We start from the raw sequence: 21,183 nt of genomic DNA on the forward strand, positions 1-21,183 counted from the left end.
CCAATGACGCAGTATAAAAGCCCGGGTTCCAGAGACTGTATGAATAATTGAACCCCACCTCGACCACACCCTCAGCTATGTAACATTCTCCCCCCTTCCCCACCACCACCACCACAACCACCACCGCCGCCGCCACCACACTTTCGTATCGATCGCCCCTTTCGCTTTGCTTCCTGCTTCGTATCTTCTGATTTTTTTTCTTTTTTTTCTGGTGTTCGTGCGGCTGTTTTTACCATGTTTCGTTGATTTCGTGGGCTTCGGTTCTTGCTTGTCTTTGCTAGTTTTTGTGTTTGTTTTGATTTTTGCCTCTGTTCTGGATTCGTGATTTTGTTTGTTTGTCTACCTGGTTCCATGTGTTTCAGATGTTTTGTTTGTTTTTCTGTTTCTGTGGCATTATTTTTTTTGCTAATTTTTCAGGCTTCGTTTTTTTCGTTTTTCATTGTTTTTTCTGGTTTCGTGAGTTTTTTTACCAACTGTTTCATTTCGTGTTTCAGTGTTTTAATTTAGTTTCACGACTTCCTCTTTTTCTGGTCCTGCGCTTTGCCGTTTTTGCCTGCTTTTGTGCTTTCGCACGTTTTGCCTTTTTTTTTTTTTTTTGTACGTTTCATTTTTTTTTTCTTTTTCTATTTTCCGACTTCGTGCATTTCAGTTTTTGTCCTTAGCACTGTTTTTGGTATCTGAATTTTTTTTGATTGTCTAGAAACCTTTTTTTTGTTTCAAGTTCGTGCCGTTCCCAGAACTGAATGTGCCGTTTCCAAACCAGAATGAAACTGTCTGGAGAAAGCATGAATACAATAGAATGGGTGTTTTCGTACTGAAGGGTGTAGAACCGTAATTCATCTCTTTTTCGCTAATTAGTCACACTGCAACGCTTTCCACAAAATCGTCCCTGTTTGTTATTAGCTGACTTGTAGCAATAACAGCTGCAGCCCAAGTTTATCTGAAATGTGAACCCTGTGGACTGCAGGCTGAAGTTACGTTTCTCCAGCAGTCGACCATCCTCTTTTGTGTAACTGGGCAGGGAAGAAGCCCAGTTATACGTGTATATCGGTGCCACCGTATGAAGGCTCCCTGTTCTAGCACCACAGTTGACTTATGGAAATGTGCTTTGTTTGGTTTATTTACTTACAAAAAATGTGCTTTGTTCTACTTATGAGAGATGTACTTTGTTTAACTTCTATCATTTTTCAACTGCGTCTGTCTATAATTCATGCCACCGTTCTCCACCAAGCCATCGTATACTGGCTGATATAGATGCCCTTTGTCTTATTCCAGTAATTCTTCAACTGCGCTATTCTATTCTCCAGTAAATTGCCTGAATATTGACCTTTCCCTTGTTTTTCGTTTCACCTTCTTGCTTCTTTCTTCCTTCTGTCTTTCTGTCTGTTTGAGTGTCTGTCTCTGTCTATCTGTCTCTGTCCCTATCCCTGCCTCTATTTCTGTCTCTGTCTGTCTGTTTGTCTGTCTGTCTGTCTTCCCCTCAAGTATCGTAGAACTGTTTTGCTCTCTGCCTTTACCTTTTCACGTATTCCGACCAATGAAAATTTTCCCGTGTTGACCTATGGACCCAACCTCATCTTTCTCATGATTGTTTTTACCCTCTCCCTGCCCCTAGTAAACAAAGTATTTATTATTTCAACCTTGCCACTACGATGAGATTTTTTTACTTAATATTTTTACTGTCGCCAGATAATTGAATTTAGCTTAAAGAAACTTATTATGGTGAAGAGGTTACTAGAGGATGTTTTTATTTCCTTCATTCTGGTGGCTCTTCTTTTCCTTCCATTTTTTTTTTTTTTTTTTTTGCGTATTTTTTCCATCTTGCAGGTGATTTTAGTAAACTCTGGAAAGGCTTATTTGAGAGGTTAACGAAGGCCAAATCTAGGTCAGCCTCACGTTCTCTCCTCTTTCCAGGCCAGCTCTTGATTTTCTGCTCTTTCTTTCCGGGTCAGCCATCTTTCCTTTCCAGACCAGGCCTCTATCCTCTCCTTTCTTTGTGGGCAAGACTCCTCATCTCTTCTCTTTTTTCTTCTTACTGAGGCCAGCATTCTGTCCGCCTCTCCTTTTTTTCTTTCCCCCTAAGCAAGATCCCAGTTCTTTACCCTTTCGCAGCCGAATCTGTCTCTTCTTTTCATTTTCACCCAACTCAGCTCACTCTCCGAGCTCTGGCCTTCCTGAATCAACTCTTCCTCAGCCACTTGAAGACGGGAAGCCACTTTGGAGATGTGTAAAATCGTCTTTCGGTAGCAAGAAGAGATTGGGCAAAATTTCTCTCGACTTGAAAGGGCTAAAAGTGTGAGAGAAAAGATCAAATTGCCTCTTTTGAAATCCACGGCCACCTAGCTGCCTCTTCGCGATGCTTCTCTATATATATGAGGAAGAATGATGTGAGGTGGAGATTGGGCAGCCTGATGGGGGAGAACAGGGTGAGAAGGAAGAGACTCGTTTATGACCATCCTTTCTGGGATTAAGGCGTCTGGCTGTAGATAAATAAACAGACAGGTAGACACAGACAAATAGAAAATAGAATGATTGAGACAGACAGACAGATAGATAAAGACAGACTGATCGATAGGAAGACATAGACAGACAAAATGATAACACGTACATAGATAGATAGAAATTAGGATAGATGTGGGGATATTGTGGTGTTAGATATTGATGGTACAAGTTCAATAGTGATAATGTTAGGAAGCTCCATAACGCGGTGTTAGAGAGCTGTGGTGTTTGAGAACTGTGGTGTCTGAAAAAAAGCAGTGATGGTGTCAGGACGCCCCATTATGGATGCATGGTAATGGCAGCGCTACACAAGGCCTCTTCTATTATTCACCAGCAATCGGTCTGACATGCAGCTGTGTGTGTGTGTGTGTGTGTGTGTGTGTGTGTGTGTGTGTGTGTGTGTGTGTGTGTGTGTGTGTGTGTGTGTGTGTGTGTGTGTGTGTGTGTGTGTGTGTGTGTGTGTGTGTGTGTGTGTGTGTGTGTGTGTGTGTGTGTGTGTGTGTGTGTGTGTGTGTTGTTGTTGTTGTTGTTGTTAACATTGGTCTATCTGGCCGAGCAGACCCATCAACCATAGGCAACTAACTGCCCTTGCAAGGCCATCCCGTGCAGTGAGGTGATGTTCCGTTGCCATAGACATCACTTCGCTACAGCGAGGCGCGGGGCAGAGTGTAAAGGTTTGCTTCCCGGATGGATGCCGCATTTGCTTGTCTCCATCCAGTTAATAGGGGTACCATAGTAGGCTCCATATTACACCGTAATTTGGTGATATAGTAACAACCCACCGTTGTAAGTGGTTTCTGGGTTACAGGACACCATAAGGTTTATCGCTCAACGTAGAGCCACCTGAAGTAGGAAAAGAAGGAATACAAGTGGCTGAAAGAATGGGAGACACTGGAACAGAAGACGCTAGGCTCTGTGTCATTCTTGTGTCATAAGAATGATAAACGTGAAGGAAGAAGTAGGCAGCGCTACATCAAGGTCGCCACCACCTACCACCGTGTGTGTGTGTGTGTGTGTGTGTGTGTGTGTGTGTGTGTGTGTGTGTACCGGTATATGTTCATCAGTCAGATTGTGTGTGTGTGTGTATGCATAAATGTTTGTACATGAGGAATCAATGTGTGTGTGTATGTGTGTGTGAGTGCGTACTCTCTTATGTATGAGTGCCTTTACCGTGAATAAGATATCATGTATGTGTGTGTGTGTGTGTGTGTGTGTGTGTGTGTGTGTGTGTGTGTGTGTGTGTGTGTGTGTGTGTGTGTGTGTGTGTGTGTGTAAATGGGGATGTATATACGCAGCTCTGGAATGGCGAAAGAAGACCAGTGCCTGATGCGATTGAGGATGATGGTGCAGAGAGAGGGAACATAGTGCAGAAGGATGTACATATCAGTGAATTCTGAGAAGAAACCTGCAAGAAAATTGAAAAAAAAAATGTGAATGCAGTAGGTGTTCATGAAATATATGCAGAAATGTATTAAAGTAGAGAAAATACCACGAGATGTCTTTCCTGTTTAAGCCACGAAAGCAGTATGGGTGGAGTCGTAGCGGTGAAATAATAATAATAATAATGATAACAGTAATAAGGATAATTATAATAGTAATAATAGTAGTGGTAGTGGTGATAATAATAATAGTAGTTGCAGTAGTAGTAGCAGTAGTAGTGATAATAATAGTAATAGTAGTTGTATTAATGATAATAACTACTACTACAACAATGACTCTACTACAACTACTAAAAACGGTGACTGAACCCCTGAACAAAATTCAAGGTGACCGAAGTGAATGCTAAAAAACTATTGTGGCGTGGGTATGCTGAGTGCTGTAGGTTAAGTGTAGGGAAAACTAGGCAGAGAGAAGGCAAAGCACACTCCCTACCAAAAAATCCGATTAGTAATGATTAGGCTGCTTTTTGAATGGCAGAGATGTGCAGTTTAGATATCTGCAGTAAAACAGAGCCTTTAGATATCAGCAGAAAGACATACCGTACAGAGGAGAAGGCATGTGAGAAGGACTGCAAGATATATTTAAAGCCTACAGATCCCACAGAGCCAAAACACATGATGAAGAGCCGGGTTTGTGGAAAGAATTAAGTATGACGTGGAAGACAAGCTGCTGAATGCTGTGGGGAGTTTTTATGGCGATAGACAAGCACATGATAAGAGAGGAATGGTGTTTGATGTATGTGAAGTGCAGTGTGTCTGAGGCCCTGTACTTTCAAAACTGTGTGTGTGTGTGTGTGTGTGTGTGTGTGTGTGTGTGTGTGTGTGTGTGTGTGTGTGTGTGTGTGTGTGTGTGTGTGTGTGAGGAATCTGTCACTTTGGCCCTGATGTCTGTATTCGTGATTTGGGGAACATCACTTCATTTCTTCATAATCATATTCATTTTCACTCAATAGCAATAACAGATTTAACGTTAACTTCTCGGTATAATTAAAGAAAATGAAAACTCGAGCTTATATCAGTAACACAGGGTATAATTATCATTGAGTAGTAGTTGCAGATTTAACTTTTAACTTCCCTTTCTTTTTAACTTTCTATCTATAAAAAAATCGAGCTTCCAATAGTGACATAGTATCATTTATATTTCGTAACAAATTTAACTTTTAGCATCTCAATAAAAAAAAATCCAGCGTCTCTCAGTGACACAATCGCAACCCGTCTTCCTCCACAAAAATCTATGTGTGTTTGGACGGCGCGTTATCGATCGCAAGATTCAGGGCAGCGAAACGGACAGCGTAACCCACTCTGTTAGGCCATAGAACGCGGCTGTAGTGTTACTGTAGCGCGTGACCGATGGCGCGTTACGTTACTGTCAGCCTGGGAATAATTCATGGCACTCCCTCCCCAGCAGCCGTCCTGAATGTGAAAGGAAAAGGACTGTGGAAGAGGTTGGTTTGGTTTGATGGTGTTATTGGAGGTTGTAGTTGGGGTATTGGTGGTGGTACAGGTGATCATGGTAGGCTTGGTAGTGCCGGTGGTTGTGACTGGTGATGGAAATGGTGGTTATGTTTGGTTGTGGTGTTAATAGTACTTTCTGGCGTTGGATTGTTAAAGTGGTGATTTGGGTTGGTGGTACTGGTGGTTGTAGAAGGTGTTGGTGTTACTGGAATGTTTCGTGGTACTGGTGGTTTGATTGTGATGGTATTGGTGGTATGTTTGGTGGTAATGGTGGTAGCGACTGATGGAGGAAAGAGTGGTGCGTTTGGTTGGAGTATTGATGGTACTTTCTGGTGTTGGTGGAGGTAGAAGTGGTAGTATGAATAGTGATGTTGGTGGCGGTAATAATTAGTCGTGGTATTGATGATAGTACTTGTGAGGGTGTAAGATGATAACCAAATAACACATAATAAGAGAGTAACATCCATGAGGGTGTTGTAGAGTCGCCTTCAATCGGTGGCATTAATACAGCCGGACGGCTCCACTACCCGGCTGTACAAACGTTCCTCAACTCGCTCCCTAACATCCCGACAGGAGGATGGTGGACTGCAGGATGTCAACTTCAGCCTGCAGTCCACTGGGTTTATATTTCAGACGAACCTGGGGCCTCTAACTGCAGCAATACCTGACCTAACCTAACCTAACCTTGTATCTCTTCTGGTAATGGTTATGTGCGAGTATGACCAAATACATAACACGTCTCACACCCATGGAGTAACCTACAATGCCTAAAACTCTTGTATTAAACATCTATGGGGTGTCCACAAACTACAACCCCTACGCCGCTAACCTAACCCAACCCTCTTCCCTGCTCATGTAATGTACGCGAATATGAGTCAGTTAAAACTCACTACAGCCATATAGTATCTAATGAAAACTATCTTCACCCAAAGTAAGTTCGTCATGTAACACAAGTACCACAATCTAGCCTAATCTCATCAAGGTAGCCTCACTAAGCGAAACCTACTGTAATCTAACCTAACCTAGTCTAACCTAACCTAACAACCCAACCTAACCTAACCTAACCTAAGCTAAACCCCAATCCCGCGGTGGTGGTGTGGTAGGATGTCAACTGATGAGCACTTAACCAAGCAGCGTCTAACCCAACCTAACCCAACCAAACAGCGTCTAACTAAGCCTTCTAACCCCTCCCTGCAGTGGTGGTGTACGAGGATGATAACCAGCCCGCCATACAAGGGATCCAGTCCGCCATGAAGTACCTGGAGAAAAATACGGGGGAGGGCGTCACGGTGGGTCGCCAGGACATTAAGGTTGTGAAGAAAGGTAGGTGTGGGCGTGTAGGTGGGGGTTGGGGTGTGGGGTTGGGTGTGGGTGTGTGAAGGGGGATGTGGGGTAAGGGTGGAGTGGGTGTGGCTGTGGGTGGGGATGTGGTGTGTGTGTGTGTGTGTGTGTGTGTGTGTGTGTGTGTGTGTGTGTGTGTGTGTGTGTGTAAGGGAGGGTGTGGGCGTATGGGTGGGGGTGAATGTGTGTTTGTGTGAGGAAGATGGTTGTTTACTTAGTTATATTTATTTAGTTGTATTACTGGGCTTCACATGTGTAGTCCTTTCCACATACCTACTTTTACCCATACACACCCACACACACACACACACACACACTTCCACTTAACCTCATAAGACTCTGTGCTCAATAAACCACATTAGCCAGTATAAAAAATTCACCGTATCGTGCGTCCTTAGTCCACTCAGTGATGGACTCTGCAGCCTTGGTACTTGGACTCTGGTGAAGAAGTTCCTATTAAGCTTTCGGACCCTCATTTCCTTAGTCTAAGATGGTTAAAAGAGGGACGCCTTCATGTGGTGGCACTGATATAACCGGGCGGCTCAACTGTCTGGTTATACACACGTCCTTCATCTACTTTCCTACCTCACAAAAGGAGAGTGATGAACTAAAAGAGGGGGACAAATTCAGCCCAGTCCACCGGGTTCATATTTCAGATGAACCTGCGGCTACAACAGCAACACCAACAACAACACCAACAGTAACAACAACAACACCAACAACACCAACAGCAATAACAACAACAACACCAACACCAACAACAACAATAACTACTACTACTACTATTGGATCGATAAAGAAAAGGACATTAATCTTGATATTTGTTTCGCTTTGTGTATCAGTGATCTAATGAGGATATTGAGGTTTGGTAGATTTGCTTTGAGCAGGACTTTAAGTGTATCTTTTTTGTATCTCTTGTGCTTTTCTTCAACTTAATTAACTATTCTTATAATTCAATCTGTCTTCAAAAACTTATTTTTTTACTTCAGTTTATCTCCATTAGTTGGGGTTAGTTTTTTATCGCTTCCCCATATATCTATGTGTGTGTGTGTGTGTGTGTGTGTGTGTGTGTGTGTGTGTGTGTGTGTGTGTGTGTGTGTGTGTGTGTGTGTGTGTGTGTGTGTGTGTGTGTGTGTGTGTGTGTGTGCGCGCGCGCCAATTTCTTCTACTCTCTACCATACATCCCTCTGTCATACCACTTTCCCACCTATTTCCTACATACTCACAGCTCCTCATCTCCCCATCCATCCCCCCTACAGGAGACGACATCGAGGCAACGGTGAACGCGACCTGTGACCTTCTAGACGCAGCACTGGACGCAGGAGAGCCCCCTAACCTTGTCCTGGACGCCACCACCACGGGCATGATGTCGGAAACCGTAAAGAGTTTCACCAGGGCGCTCGCACTGCCCACCTTCTCCGCCACGTATGGACATGACGGAGATATTAGGTGAGTGTTTGATTCTCTCTCTCTCTCTCTCTCTCTTAGTGCAGGGTGGTCCGTAAATAGCGCTCTCCAGACTGCGTTTTGCTGAGACGGTTCGGTACGTCTATTTAAAGACATTTTGGCTGCTTTGTTAAATTACTAAAAATATATGTATCTGCAAATTAAAAAAAAAAAAAATGCAGGCTCTTGAAAGCATGACAAGTGCTATGGGAACTAGAAAATTATAGTCTAATTGTGTGGCTATGCATCTACTGTATGTCGATCTGTCAACGTCTCTGTCTATACCTATATCTCTACCTTCCTACCTGCCTGCCTACCTGCCTAAATACCTACCTATCTACCTACTTAACTGTCACCCCGAAGCTTTCAACAAATTCCTTAGTCACGTCTCTCCCCCCTCTTGACCTGTGCTACTCCTAACCTGACTTGACTTGGCCTGACAGGGAATGGCGTGACCTATCGGAGAACGAGCAGAAGTACCTGGTTCAACTGATGCCCCCTGGTGACGTCATCGTGCAGGTCATCCGGGACATCGTACAGAGGCAGAACATGACCAACGCTGGCATCCTCTACGATAAAACGTTCGGTATGGTAAATTACACGTTATTACATTTATTTATTTATTTATTTTTTTACATTTTGCATTCATTTTCTGTATCTATGTATTTTCAAATCTTTCATATGACACATTCACAAGCAGATCATGGACAAAGCTAGCATCATGTTTTCGGAGGCACTGTGTCTTGAGCTCTTAGTCGTCAGGTCTACTCATATTTACCAAAAGTACAAGTCCCTGCTGATGTCTATGATGTTTACTATACTGCTGTTGGTGTGTGATGTTTTTGATGTTTACTACACTGTTGTTGGTGTGTGTTATTTATATATGTCATTTTTTTTTTTTATCTCAGTGATGGACCACAAGTACAAGTCCCTGTTGCTGAACATGCCGTGCCGCCACATCATGACCATGGCGGAGACTACAGAGGCGGGGCTACGCAAGCAGACCAAGAGACTCATGGTAGGTGCGAGAGGGACAGCAGGGGGAGGAGGGAAAGTGGGAGGGGAGGGGAAAAGAAGGAAGAGAAACATCAGGAGAGGAAGGACTGGTAAAAGTATGAAACGTAGCAAGACGGGGAGACGCGGAAGAATATGAAAGTGATGAAAATGGGGACGGAGAGCTGTGAAAAGAGGGAGGAGGAGGAAGGAGGGAAACTAAAGATTAGAAGCTTCTTACACAATATTTACACTAAAAGCAAATAAAGTACATGGCATTTTTCTGCCAGGAGTCCTCTCCAATCCCGCATGTCTTTTATTATATCACATTTTCCAGTATTCAAACCGTACAGGTGGTCTAGGACACTCACTACTGTATCTACAATATTTTTCGTAAGATCTGGATAAATGTACTATGTACACACACGATGGCTCTTTGCTCATGTAATATATGGTATATATTTCTATACAGAAGAGTAAAACTAGCTTGTCCACGGAAAAATAGGAAACGTAGAGCCCCTACGCTATGTAGGAAAATTGCCACCTGTTTTGTCATGCACTGTCTTTTATAACACACACACACACACACACACACACACACACACACACACACACACACACACACACACACACACACACACACACACGATCCCTACCCTTTCATAATCTACCCTAAGCTAACTACCATCTTCATCTTAGCCTAGCGTTATATTCCACCCTTAGCTAATCAAACACTGAATTAAACTAAATCTACTTAACACTGCTAACCACCCCCGACTCCCCCAGGAAGCAGACATCGTGAACTACTTCGTGGTGGGCACCCAAGCCACCATCAGTCGCATTCTGGACGCAGCCACCGCCAATGGTATATTCGGCCGCAAGTATGTCTGGTATGCTCTCTCAAAGGTGGGTACTGCGGTGTGAGACTGGCAGCGTGGGGTTGGTAGTGAGGGGTTGGTAGTGTTAGGTTGGTAGTGAGGGGTTGGTAGTGTTAGGTTGGTAGTGAGGGGTTGGTAGTGTTAGGAACTTAGGTTGGTAGTGTTGGGTCGGCAGGGTGAGGTTGGTAGGTGTCAGGGTAGTAACACCTTTCTTTGAGTGACTTATTCCACACGTTGCACCTCAGTATTAATGCAAATTATATGAACATCAAGGTTATACAAATAACTTGCAAAGGAGTATATTTTACCTCCCCACTCTCCCCTAAAAACAGATAGATCTTTCACCTCCCCACTCTCCCCTAAAATCAGATACCGGTAGATCTTTTACCTCCCCACTCTCCCCTAAAATCAGATAACGGTAGATCTTTTACCTTCCCACTCTCCCCTAAAAACAGATAGATCTTTTACCTCCCCTTCCCCTAAAAACAGATAGACCTTGTACCTCCTCATTCTCCCCTAATAACAGACAGATCTTTTACTTCCCCACTCTCCCCCGATCATCCAGCATCACCTAGGCTATCCATTGTTCTGCTCCCCAGGGCGACGAGGACATCCAGTGCGGGTGCGAGAACAGTTCCGTGATTTTAATGCGGCCCCACACCAGCCCTGAAACCCGCGGCCGCCTCACCATGCTGCAGCGAGACTACGACCTCACCGCCGAACCCATCATTGACAGCGCCTTCTACTTCGACTTTACCCTCAGGGGCATGAAGGCCGCTGCGTAAGTGGAAGGGAGAGGGCTGGGGAATGAGAGAGGGAGGGAAGCTTGAGGTCGGTAAGTGGATAGGGGAATGGGGGAGAGAACAAGCACAAAGCAGAATTTGCGTTGGTGAATGTACTGGAGAACTGGTGAGGAGAGGAAGAAAATAGGGGTTGATAAGTGGAAGGAAAATTAGGAATGGTAAGAAGGCAGGGAAATGAGGTGTTCGGTCCAGAGTGAAACAAAATTGTGCTCCATTAGCGGACGGGGGAAATGGGAGAGAGACAGTGTTGTGGTCGGTAAGTGAAGAGAGAAATGAGGCGTTCTGTCAAGAGTGAAGCAGAACTGGGATGGAAAAGTGGACAGGGGAATGACAGACAAAAATTTGGTCTGTAAGTGGAGGGGGGAGCAAAATTGGAATGGGTAAGTAGACTGGAGAATGGGAATCGGTGGAAAGGGATGAAAAAAAAATTGGGTGGGAAAAATGACGTGAATGGGAGAAGGTGGCAAAAATTGGGGTCGCTAAGTGGACAGAGAAATGGGAGAAGGAAGGAAAGACTGGAGATGGTAAGTGAACCTGGGGATGGGCGGAGGAAAATTTGATCTATAGGTGGATTGGGGAAGGGGTACTGGCAGGGAGGGAAGCAAAAATAAAGCTGGTAGAATGGGAACCGGAAAAGAAACTGCTTAAGATGACAGATGAGAAAGTCTAAAGAAAGGCGAACCTACTACCGCTTCATTTATGCATTGTTATTTTTATTTATTTATTCATTGATTTTTGTGGGGATTGTACTTGGTGAACGTGTTCGACCACAGTAAACGTTTATCTTGATTAGCTCTCTCTCCAGACATATATGTTTCCCTCCACAGCAAAATGGTGGAGCAGGGAGCGTTCGAGAACTTCAACTACATCAAGTGCGAGGCCTTTGATGAAGCCGACCCGCCAGTCAGGGAGAACTTTGACCTTAGCAGCGAACTGGAGAAGGTGGGTGGGGAAATGAGACAATAGGGAAACATGGATGGGCATTAAAACAAGTAACCTACGACATACAACGATATTCTGACACTATTTTCTGTTTCACTAAATGTATCTTCTTGTCTAAACCTCTTCTCTTCCCACTAACCACTTTAATAAATGAAAGATATATTAGAAAAAAAAAAGGAAGATAACTAAGAAACTGATGGCTATATAAACAACATATATAACCTTCGTTTTCGATGGACAAGGCAAAAGCATACAAGAAAACATAGAAAGAACAAAACAGAATACTAAATTTGAATAAAAACCTCATAAAAACAGACTAGAATATACACCTAGCCCTCATAATAAGTAAATGAATAAATGAATAAATAAATAAATGTACAAGAAAATCCCTAATACCTCCCTCCCCTATTTTCAGATACCAGTGAAATAACTAAATAAATAAATAAGTGAATAATTGAATAAATAAATAAATTAATAAATAAATGTATAAAATCTCCACTACCTTCCCCCCATCTATTTTTAGGTTCCAGCGACGGACACATGGGCTGAGCTGAGTTGGGAAGGGAACGGGATAAATACAAGATTAGAAAAACACTAAACTATATACCCAGCCTTCACAGAAAATGAAAGACTCTATAAAATAAGTTTATTAAAAAAATGTCTAATTCCTCTCCTCCCCTCTTTCTGAACCTGTAACAAAATTTTTAATCCCTCTACTCTCCTATTTTTGGGTTTAGGTTATATATAAAAAAATAATCCTAATCCCACTCCTATCCTCCCTCTGAGCCAGTAAAATAATTCTAATCCTTCTCCTCTCCTATTTCTGAGTCTATAACTAAATTTCTAATCCCTCTCCTGCCCTCTTTCCAGGTGCCAATGACGAACACATGGGCTGAAGTGAGTTGGGGCGGGAATGGGCTGAACTACATGGATATGGCCCTGGGTATGGAGAAGTTCTTGATCCTGGCGGCGCGCACTGTTGAACGTAAGAACATGGGAGACTGGAGTGCGGGCATGCCCCACGGGACGTTCATGTTCAAGGCAGGACAGAGCCTTGACGATTACCAGGTGAGTGGACGACGGGGTGGAGAGGAAGATGGAGAAAAAGTGGAGATACAAGAGTGGCGTAGAGTGAGATGGACGGAGAGTGGAGTTTGAAGTTGGTATATATATGAGGTGGGCCATTTGTTGCTAGACTATCAGATGCGTCGAGGAAGTGGAGGGGCAACCGAGGTAAAGGTTAAGAGTGTTATAAATACAGGAGAAATGGAATACAAAAATGGAGAGGTGGAACTAAAGGCCACACATTCTCAGGTTTAATTCACGACTGACGCTTGAGGACTACTAAACAGGTCGAGGGCGAGGTGGAGAGGGAGGTGGAGGGGGAAGTGAGACACAGAGAGGGGTATTAAGATTTCAGAGAGGTGGAGAGAAAATGGAAAAGTGAAGTACGCCCGAGGGTGGGGTGGAAAGAAATGAGGGAGAAAGTGAAAGACAGAGATAATTTCAGGGAGAGACAAATGGGTAGTGAAAGGGGTGAAGGGGAAAGAATGGGAGATGAGGGAGAGCAAATGGAGGGTTAGGAGAGAGAGAGAGAGAGAGAGAGAGAGAGAGAGAGAGAGAGAGAGAGAGAGAGAGAGAGAGAGAGAGAGAGAGAAAATGAACGCAGGAAAAGAGATAGGGACTAATAAACAGAAGTCAGAGAATGAGAATGGAAAAGATAAGGCCTGGAACCGCTAGAAAAAAAATGAAGAGAAACGAAACGAAACAAGGAAGTCACTGAATAACTGATGAGTGTCGTGAGCGGGGTGAGAGGCAACTGGGAGAAGTGCTTGAATAATCCAGCAAGAGGTGTATAATTCACTCCCCACTCCAGTCTCTCAGCCCTCAATGTCAGGTCGATAATCTGGGCCGAGTGGGTGAGGGTTCCCGCTCGTGTGGCATCGCTGCTATTTAAGTTTGCATGGGTTAGTCGTCCAAGCGTGAGAAATCCTTGAGTACCCCTTTCACGCTCAGAGTTGTGTGTTATTGAGGAACGAAAATGGGGAAATTACGATACATTCAAAAGGTCTCTCCTAACCCCTCTCCCACCTTCTTTCTTCCTAACTCCTCTCTCTCCTCCTAACCCTCCTCTCTCCTCCTAACCCCTCCATCCTACCGTCTTAACCCCCTCACACCTCCAACTAACCCTCCCTGTCTCCACCAGGTTGTGACCGTGTACCGCATCACCACCGTCCTGCAGCCTCCGTTCATCATGAAGCGGACCAATGAGGAGGGCGAGGTCGAGTACTACGGCTACTGCATCGACCTCATCAATGAAATCAAGCAGATTGTTGAGTTCGAGTACGTTTCTTTTTTTTTTTTTTAAGAGATCGTTCTTTGGGATCGCAGACCTTTGAGGAATCGCAGATGTAAAGTATGCTTCACGTTCCTGAAAACCCACAGAGATCATGAATGGTACTTATTTTTTCTCCCATTAGAAGATGTAAATTGGTAGTAACGTTCTCCACAACTGCAAAATTCGAGTTACTTTCTTTCATCTTCCATGATCCTCGACCATTTTCTTCTTTGTTTTTATTTACTCTTCCTTGACCTGTGATCTTCCCTGACCTCTGACCCTCCTTGACCTCTGACATCCTTGATCTATGATCCACCTTGATCTGTGATCCTCCTTGATCTCTGACCCTCCTTGACCCATGATCCACCTTGACCTGTGAGCCATCATGATGTGATCCCCTTGACCTGTGACCCACTCTGACTTGTGACTCTTCTTGGCCTGTGACCTTATTCGTACCCGCAGCCTTTCTTTTGACCTTTCTTTGACCTGCATGCCTCCTGGACTTGTGACTTTTTTCATGTGTGCATCCTTTGTACCATTCTCGACATATGACCTTCCTTTCAATTTCCCACATTCTTTTAGCTTTCCTTATCCTTTCTTTTGTACTTCCTAATATTTCTTCTGACCTTCCTTGCCCCTCTCCTGCAGGTATGAAATCTCTGAGGCGCCAGACGGGAAATTCGGCAACATGAACGAGAAAGAGGAGTGGAATGGCATGGTCCTTGAACTGGTCGAGAAGGTGGGTAGTATTGATGTCTGTGGAGGCCCTCTTCCACGGTCTCTCTCTCTCATATTGTCTCTGAAATTAAATAAGGGGTACCGGTATCTAATTGTCACAGAGTGCTTCGTAACTGAAACAGGGGCTTTTTGTTTATCCTACTGTCTCTTAGGCGTAAAGATAAGGGCAGCATCCATCACAGAACCTCGTAAATGGAAAATGGAGTGAGAAGGTTTTGAATTTGCCACTAAGACAATTTCTATCTGTATCTAGCAACATGGGGACTCTAGGCTGCCACAGCATGGGGTGTGTATGGTTGGCAGGTTGCTGGTTTCGTCCCTTAGCTATATAAATGCTGTCGTTTACGATATTCTCCACCTTGAGAATGTACGGTACTTGACTAATTCTACGTTTTTTTCTAATAAGATTTCATGTCCTTATTTACGTCCTTATCAAAAGGAGAAGGAAAAAAAAAAATGTTCTCTGACAACACACTCCTCCTTGTCGAGCAAAATCAATGTGTTTATTTAAGAGATTCACGAGTGCAAGTTTTTATCAAACTGACGAAGATCCCTACCCAGCTGTACTTCAATTAATGGACAAGTGTAATCAGGCTGGATGATCGACTTAACTAGTAACCAAGGAGACTACCTCATAACTAAGGATAATCGAATTTCCTGCAACAGCGACTTTAACTAGTAACCAAGGAGACTCATTTCTACGTCATAGCTAAGACTCATCGATTTTCACGCAACCACAACTTAGATCTAACCTCCCTCCTCGCTGACGTCAACAGAGAGCCGACATCGCCCTGGCTTCCCTGTCTGTGATGGCGGAGCGCGAGAATGTTGTGGACTTCACGGTGCCGTACTACGATCTGGTGGGCATCACTATCCTCATGAAGAAACCCAAAGTGCCCACCTCGCTCTTCAAGTTCCTCACTGTGCTGGAGCCCGAGGTGTGGGTCTGCATCCTCTTCGCCTACGGGTTCACCAGGTAGGAGGGCTTGATGATGGGAGCCTGGAGTAACAGAGGAGGTTTTGCTTATAATATTCTTGCCTATTTCAGGATTTATTCGTTTTGCTTGTTATATCCTTGCCTAAAATTCAGGATGTTTTATTTACACAATCTCAGAGGAGGTTTATGCTTGTAATATTCTTGCGTAATTCGGGATGTTTTCTTTTATTTATACGGTCTCAGAGGAGGATTTTGCTTATACTATCCTTGCCTATATCGGGATTTTTTTTCTTTTATTTACCTGGTTTCTAGATATTTATGTGTCCAGTTCTGGGTATGCACTTTGTCGTTCGTACCTGAGACCCAGCAGCTGTCCCAGATTCCATTCACCTTCACATGTCCCAGCTCCGGCACTATTATCTATCGTCTTTATTGAATCGTGCCCTAAGCGAAACAACTTCCTAATCGACCTGGGTTCTGACTTTAGAATAGAATAATAAAGAACAATAAATACACGTGAATGCCGAAGTATTACAAGCATATATATAACAGCACTGATAATAAGAAGAGCGATAGGGTTGGAATCTTGAAGCATGTGACAGGAGTAAACAAAACACAACAAATATACCTCAGTGTCCCCTCTTCTTTACCTCGCTGCTAAACTGTTTTCTCTCTGCTTCTCTCAGTATCCTGTTGTACGTCTTCGACCGCTTCAGTCCGTACAGCTACCAGAACAACAAGGAGAAGTACAAGGATGATGACGAGAAGAGAGAGTTCACGTTCAAGGAGTGTCTTTGGTTCTGCATGACCTCCCTCACACCCCAGGTACTTCCAGGCCAAGAAGGTCAGACAGCTCTCCTCTTGTGACCTTTTCTGATGTGCTGGTATTATGCCAGTGAATATATAAGCTACTGGTACCTTTTCCTTTTTTTTGGGGGGGAGGATGTAGTGTTTGAGTCACTGGACATAGGTTTTCACTTCTTAGGGAGGCCACATAATATATGGTAATATTTTCGTTGACTGAGTTCTTGCATTTCCCCCTTCCCTTTCACTCTCTCTCCACAAACTTCTCTCCACCATCTCCTCTACCATCTTCCTCCTTCCTTCCCTCCCCTATCCCCACTGACTGCTACTTTCACGTCCTCAGGGTGGAGGTGAGGCGCCCAAGAACCTCTCCGGCAGACTGGTGGCGGCAACATGGTGGCTCTTCGGCTTCATCATCATCGCCTCATACACTGCCAACTTGGCTGCCTTCTTGACAGGTACTCCACAACTCCTTATCTTAAAAACTGCCAGATCCCATTTTGTCACTCCGAGCGTAGGGGTCCGAGGCTAGGCTACCGTTAGTTAAGTCCAGAACATTTAAGGGCGGGAGGCTGACCTACGTACCTGGTAGCGTCAATATGACAGAAACGCCTCTGGCCACGTGTTGGCCTCAAACTGTGGCGGCTTGACCACAGTGCACTACGACCAGAGTGCTCTACCAATCGTGCCATCTTATCTTACCGTTTATAAATCTTATCTGAACTCGCTCCATGCACAAATACTCCAAGATTATCTATCCTATCTCTTAAAACCCTATCTTAACATCTGATAGCCTAACTGTTTTAGCTTTCAGTAAAACTTCCCACGCACACCAAACCCCACGAAAAGCCCTTACTTGCACAAAATTATCTCTTTTATATAACTCCTTTCATATATACCGGTATTGTAGATATCCGAAACAGCCCTTACATTATACTAAGAATATCCAAAACAATCCTTAGCTACAATTTTCCTGGGATCCTTATTTTCAACAAATCTACCCCCGTACATAAGTATTCATTTTCTTGCTTGATTTTTACATTATCTCATAAAGTCTTATATTTTTACGACCACATTCGACCCATTTTGTGTGTATAAAATATGATGCATATTATAACTCCTCCCAAATACAGATGCCTTCAGACAGCTTATATTGTTAGTCCCCCAAATGGTGTACTCAGGTCTAATACAATTTGTGTTCACCCCCAGTGTCCCGTTTGGACACCCCCATTGAGTCCCTGGACGATCTCAGCAACCAGTACAAGGTGCAGTACGCCCCCATGAACGGCACCTCCACAATGACCTACTTCGAGCGTATGGCCTACATCGAAAAGAAGTTCTATGAGTGAGTTTCATCGTTTATTTTCACCTGGTACAAACAAAAGAAGCCTCTGTAATTGCTCTTCCTTTTCTGTAGTTCCATGTAAGCAGGCCAGCTTAAATGAACTGGGTCTAGTATGTTAGTGTTCTGCCTCGCTTTCACCTGTATTACAGTAGTCTGTTACTACGAACAGGTTTTTATTCTTTTGATGCTGGAAGTCACCCTTATCTTTGAGACCACACATCATACCTGAAAATCTCAGGATACTGCTACTTCAAAGCTGTGAGCCCGGCCCCGTCAGGTAACAAACCAGACCTCAATCATTTGACGAGAACACTGGTCCAGTAGTAAAGGCCTGAACTGTTGGCTCATGGACTCTGGTTCACACTCTGGATGGAACAGCTTGGGGTTCTCTTTAGTCCAATATTTCTTTCTTTTCAGAATTAGTTCCCAACACCCACGCTCTAAAAAAAATAAATAATCAGTTTTAAGAAGTGTTACTCAATAGTTCTGTTATGTGACTGTACTATGTTTCCACTTTCGTTTGCATCACGTACAATCCTTCTCACCCCTGCAGGATCTGGAAGGACATGTCTCTTAACGACTCCATGAGCAACGTTGAGAGGGCCAAGCTGGCGGTGTGGGATTACCCTGTGAGCGACAAGTACACCAAGATGTGGCAGTCCATGCAGGAGGCGGGGCTGCCCACTGACTTCGACCAGGCCTTGGAGAGAGTCAGGAAGTCCACCTCGTCCAGCGAAGGATTTGCTTACATAGGTGTGTGGGAGATGAGGGTGGAGGCTGAAGGGCTAGAGATGATGATGATGATGAATAGGAGGAGGAGGAGGAGAAGGAGGAGGAAGAAGAAGAGGAAGAGGAGGCGGAGGAGGAGCAGGAAGAATATGAGTACGAGGAAGGGCTGAAGTATGACCTCAATGAATAGGAGGAGGAGGAGGAGGAGGAGGAGAAGGAGGAGGAAGAAGAAGAGGAAGAGGAGGGGGAGAAGGAGCAGGAAGAATATGAGTACGAGGAAGGGCTGAAGTATGACCTCGTTGGCTTGTGGTCGTGCATGGCGCTGTCATGTAAAAGAGTGTAAACAAGAATAATTACATAGAGACCAGGTACAGGAAACAATCATCACGTTAGGCCTAGTCAGGTCAGTTCAGGCCAGTAGCGATACGTGAGAGTGTGATATACTTTATTTATTATTATTTTTCTTTTTTAATAAGAAGAACCTCTGGACCTCTGGGAATCTGATATACCGGTATTTAAAAACATAATATTTGGTGAGAAAGCACATTAACCCAACTCAGGTTAACAAAATCCAACCTGTCAAATAATGTGTGGAGAAGGAACGCTTGGTCAAATCAGGTCATAAGTTAGTCTGTGAATCTCAACCCTGGTCATTAAAAGCCGTCATTAGATATCGTCATGAGGTCATCCCAGCACCCCTGTGACCCCCGCAGGCGAGGCGACAGAGATCCGCTACGCCATCCTGACCTCGTGTGATATGATGTCAGTAGGGGATGAGTTCTCCAGAAAACCCTTTGCCATTGCCGTCACCAAGGGATCCCCCCTCAAAGACCAGCTCTCGGGGGCGTGAGTAATATTTTGAGGGGAAAGATGAAGTTCGCCTTGTTCGATTTACAGACTATTTACACTTTTTTCCCTCGTTTCTTAAGGATATTTTCCCTGTATTGCTACATGTGACTTTTTTGGAATGCTGGCTGAAGATCATCAAGGTTTTCGTCTTTTGATCTACGGAATGGACTTTTTATTTATCATTTAGCTTTCTTTACTTTGCGTACCGGTATTTTCCTTTAGTTATTTTGAAAAAGCATAATTTTTATATATCCTGGAATGCATTTTTCTCTTGGTATGTCCAGAATGCATTTTTCCACAGCAATTTTTTGAACAGGCTCTTTTGCCCATATGTCGTCTGCGACCCCACTTTTTCGCACCTGACATGATGTTTTTGGAATCACCCGAAAATTTGCTTTCCTTTTAAAATCATGTTCATTTTGACTTTTTTTTCGTCTACTTATTTATTTATTTATTTTTTGCTGGGCATGGAAAACTTTTGGAAGTGTTTGACCCCAGCATGTTGTATATACAATTTTTGTGAGGGGCTGTGTGGTCCAAATATTCTTTTTTCTTTTTTGGTTTGTGTTTATTTCATTTTATTTTTTGATCGAGAAAAGCCATTCACTGTTACGGTGACAACTGACCCATCATGACGAGGCTAGGCTGACTTCCCCGTACTCTGCTGACCTGCTGCTGACTCTGCGTAAGCCCCGATGATTGCCTGAAATATGACTGACTCTTTGTTGACTCTTGAGTCATACGGAGCTGTGAAGAACCCCACCAATATACCAAGACTTCTGCTGACTTATGAATGTCCAAGGCTGACTAGAAGCTTCTACCCGCGGCTATTTATCAATCTCTGCTGACCTGATGTTCTTTCTGATGTACTGCTGACCTAATGTTGACCCACGCTAATCTAGTACTAACTGCTGCTGACAAGAAAAAAAATGCCCTCTGAGTTACCACTGAACCCCTGTTGATTTGCAACTGGTAACAGCAGACGTACTAGCGACCTAGTGCTGACCTCATAACTACCTCTGACGTATCATTGGTGCAATGCTGACTCAGGTCAACTCGTGCTGACCTGACAAATAAATCGCCTTAAGTTGATACTGACCCCTGTTGACCTATACCTAATAACTGCCGACTTATTACCGAGTCTTTGCAGACCCAGTGCTGCTCCATGCTGACTTCTTGCTTACTCTTCTTGACATAATATCGATCCAGTGCTGATCCTATCCTGACCCTTGCTGATCTGATGCTAACTCCTGACTTAATACCAAACTAATACTGACCCCACTGATGATCCATTACTGATCGAAACGAAGTGCTGACCTCATACTGCTCCCTCGAATTCTTTTGCTGACCCTTGGCTGACGCGGCCCCCAGGTGACGCCACAGATATCCGGTACCTGGTGCTGACGAACTGCGACCTTCAGATCGTGGGTGAGGAGTTCTCCCGCAAACCCTATGCCATCGCCGTACAAGAGGGCTCACCACTCAAGGACCAGTTCAATGACGCGTGAGTGGCATATTTTCCCCTCTCTTTTCCCCATTTTGCCACTCTCCCCTCTTTTCCCCCTCTTTCCATTCTCTCTTTTCGTCTTCGTCACTCTCTTCTATTTCTTGATTTCTGCCATACCCTTAGCTCTTATCCCTCTTCCT

At 44.0% G+C, this 21,183-nt stretch overlaps 1 protein-coding gene across 1 annotated transcript in view; it reads left to right on the top strand.

Annotated features, from left to right (window-relative positions):
• The window catches only part of Ir25a (ionotropic receptor 25a), a 39,551-nt gene that overhangs the window by 2,714 nt on the left and 15,654 nt on the right, over positions 1-21,183 (top strand). The window contains exons 2-17 of the mRNA XM_080281481.1: positions 6,591-6,716; positions 7,994-8,183; positions 8,624-8,766; positions 9,089-9,198; positions 9,960-10,079; positions 10,651-10,832; positions 11,682-11,796; positions 12,667-12,864; positions 14,003-14,139; positions 14,783-14,873; positions 15,649-15,848; positions 16,496-16,634; positions 16,957-17,071; positions 17,823-17,958; positions 18,512-18,711; positions 20,908-21,040. Of these exons, the coding sequence (XP_080137607.1) occupies positions 6,591-6,716; positions 7,994-8,183; positions 8,624-8,766; positions 9,089-9,198; positions 9,960-10,079; positions 10,651-10,832; positions 11,682-11,796; positions 12,667-12,864; positions 14,003-14,139; positions 14,783-14,873; positions 15,649-15,848; positions 16,496-16,634; positions 16,957-17,071; positions 17,823-17,958; positions 18,512-18,711; positions 20,908-21,040 (2,335 nt within the window). The remainder of the gene's footprint in view (positions 1-6,590; positions 6,717-7,993; positions 8,184-8,623; positions 8,767-9,088; positions 9,199-9,959; positions 10,080-10,650; positions 10,833-11,681; positions 11,797-12,666; positions 12,865-14,002; positions 14,140-14,782; positions 14,874-15,648; positions 15,849-16,495; positions 16,635-16,956; positions 17,072-17,822; positions 17,959-18,511; positions 18,712-20,907; positions 21,041-21,183) is intronic.

Source organism: Coenobita brevimanus, chromosome 89 (assembly GCF_032717465.1).
Source record: "Coenobita brevimanus isolate Jiangsu-jjx chromosome 89, ASM3271746v2, whole genome shotgun sequence".
Taxonomy (NCBI): Eukaryota; Metazoa; Arthropoda; class Malacostraca; order Decapoda; family Coenobitidae; genus Coenobita; species Coenobita brevimanus.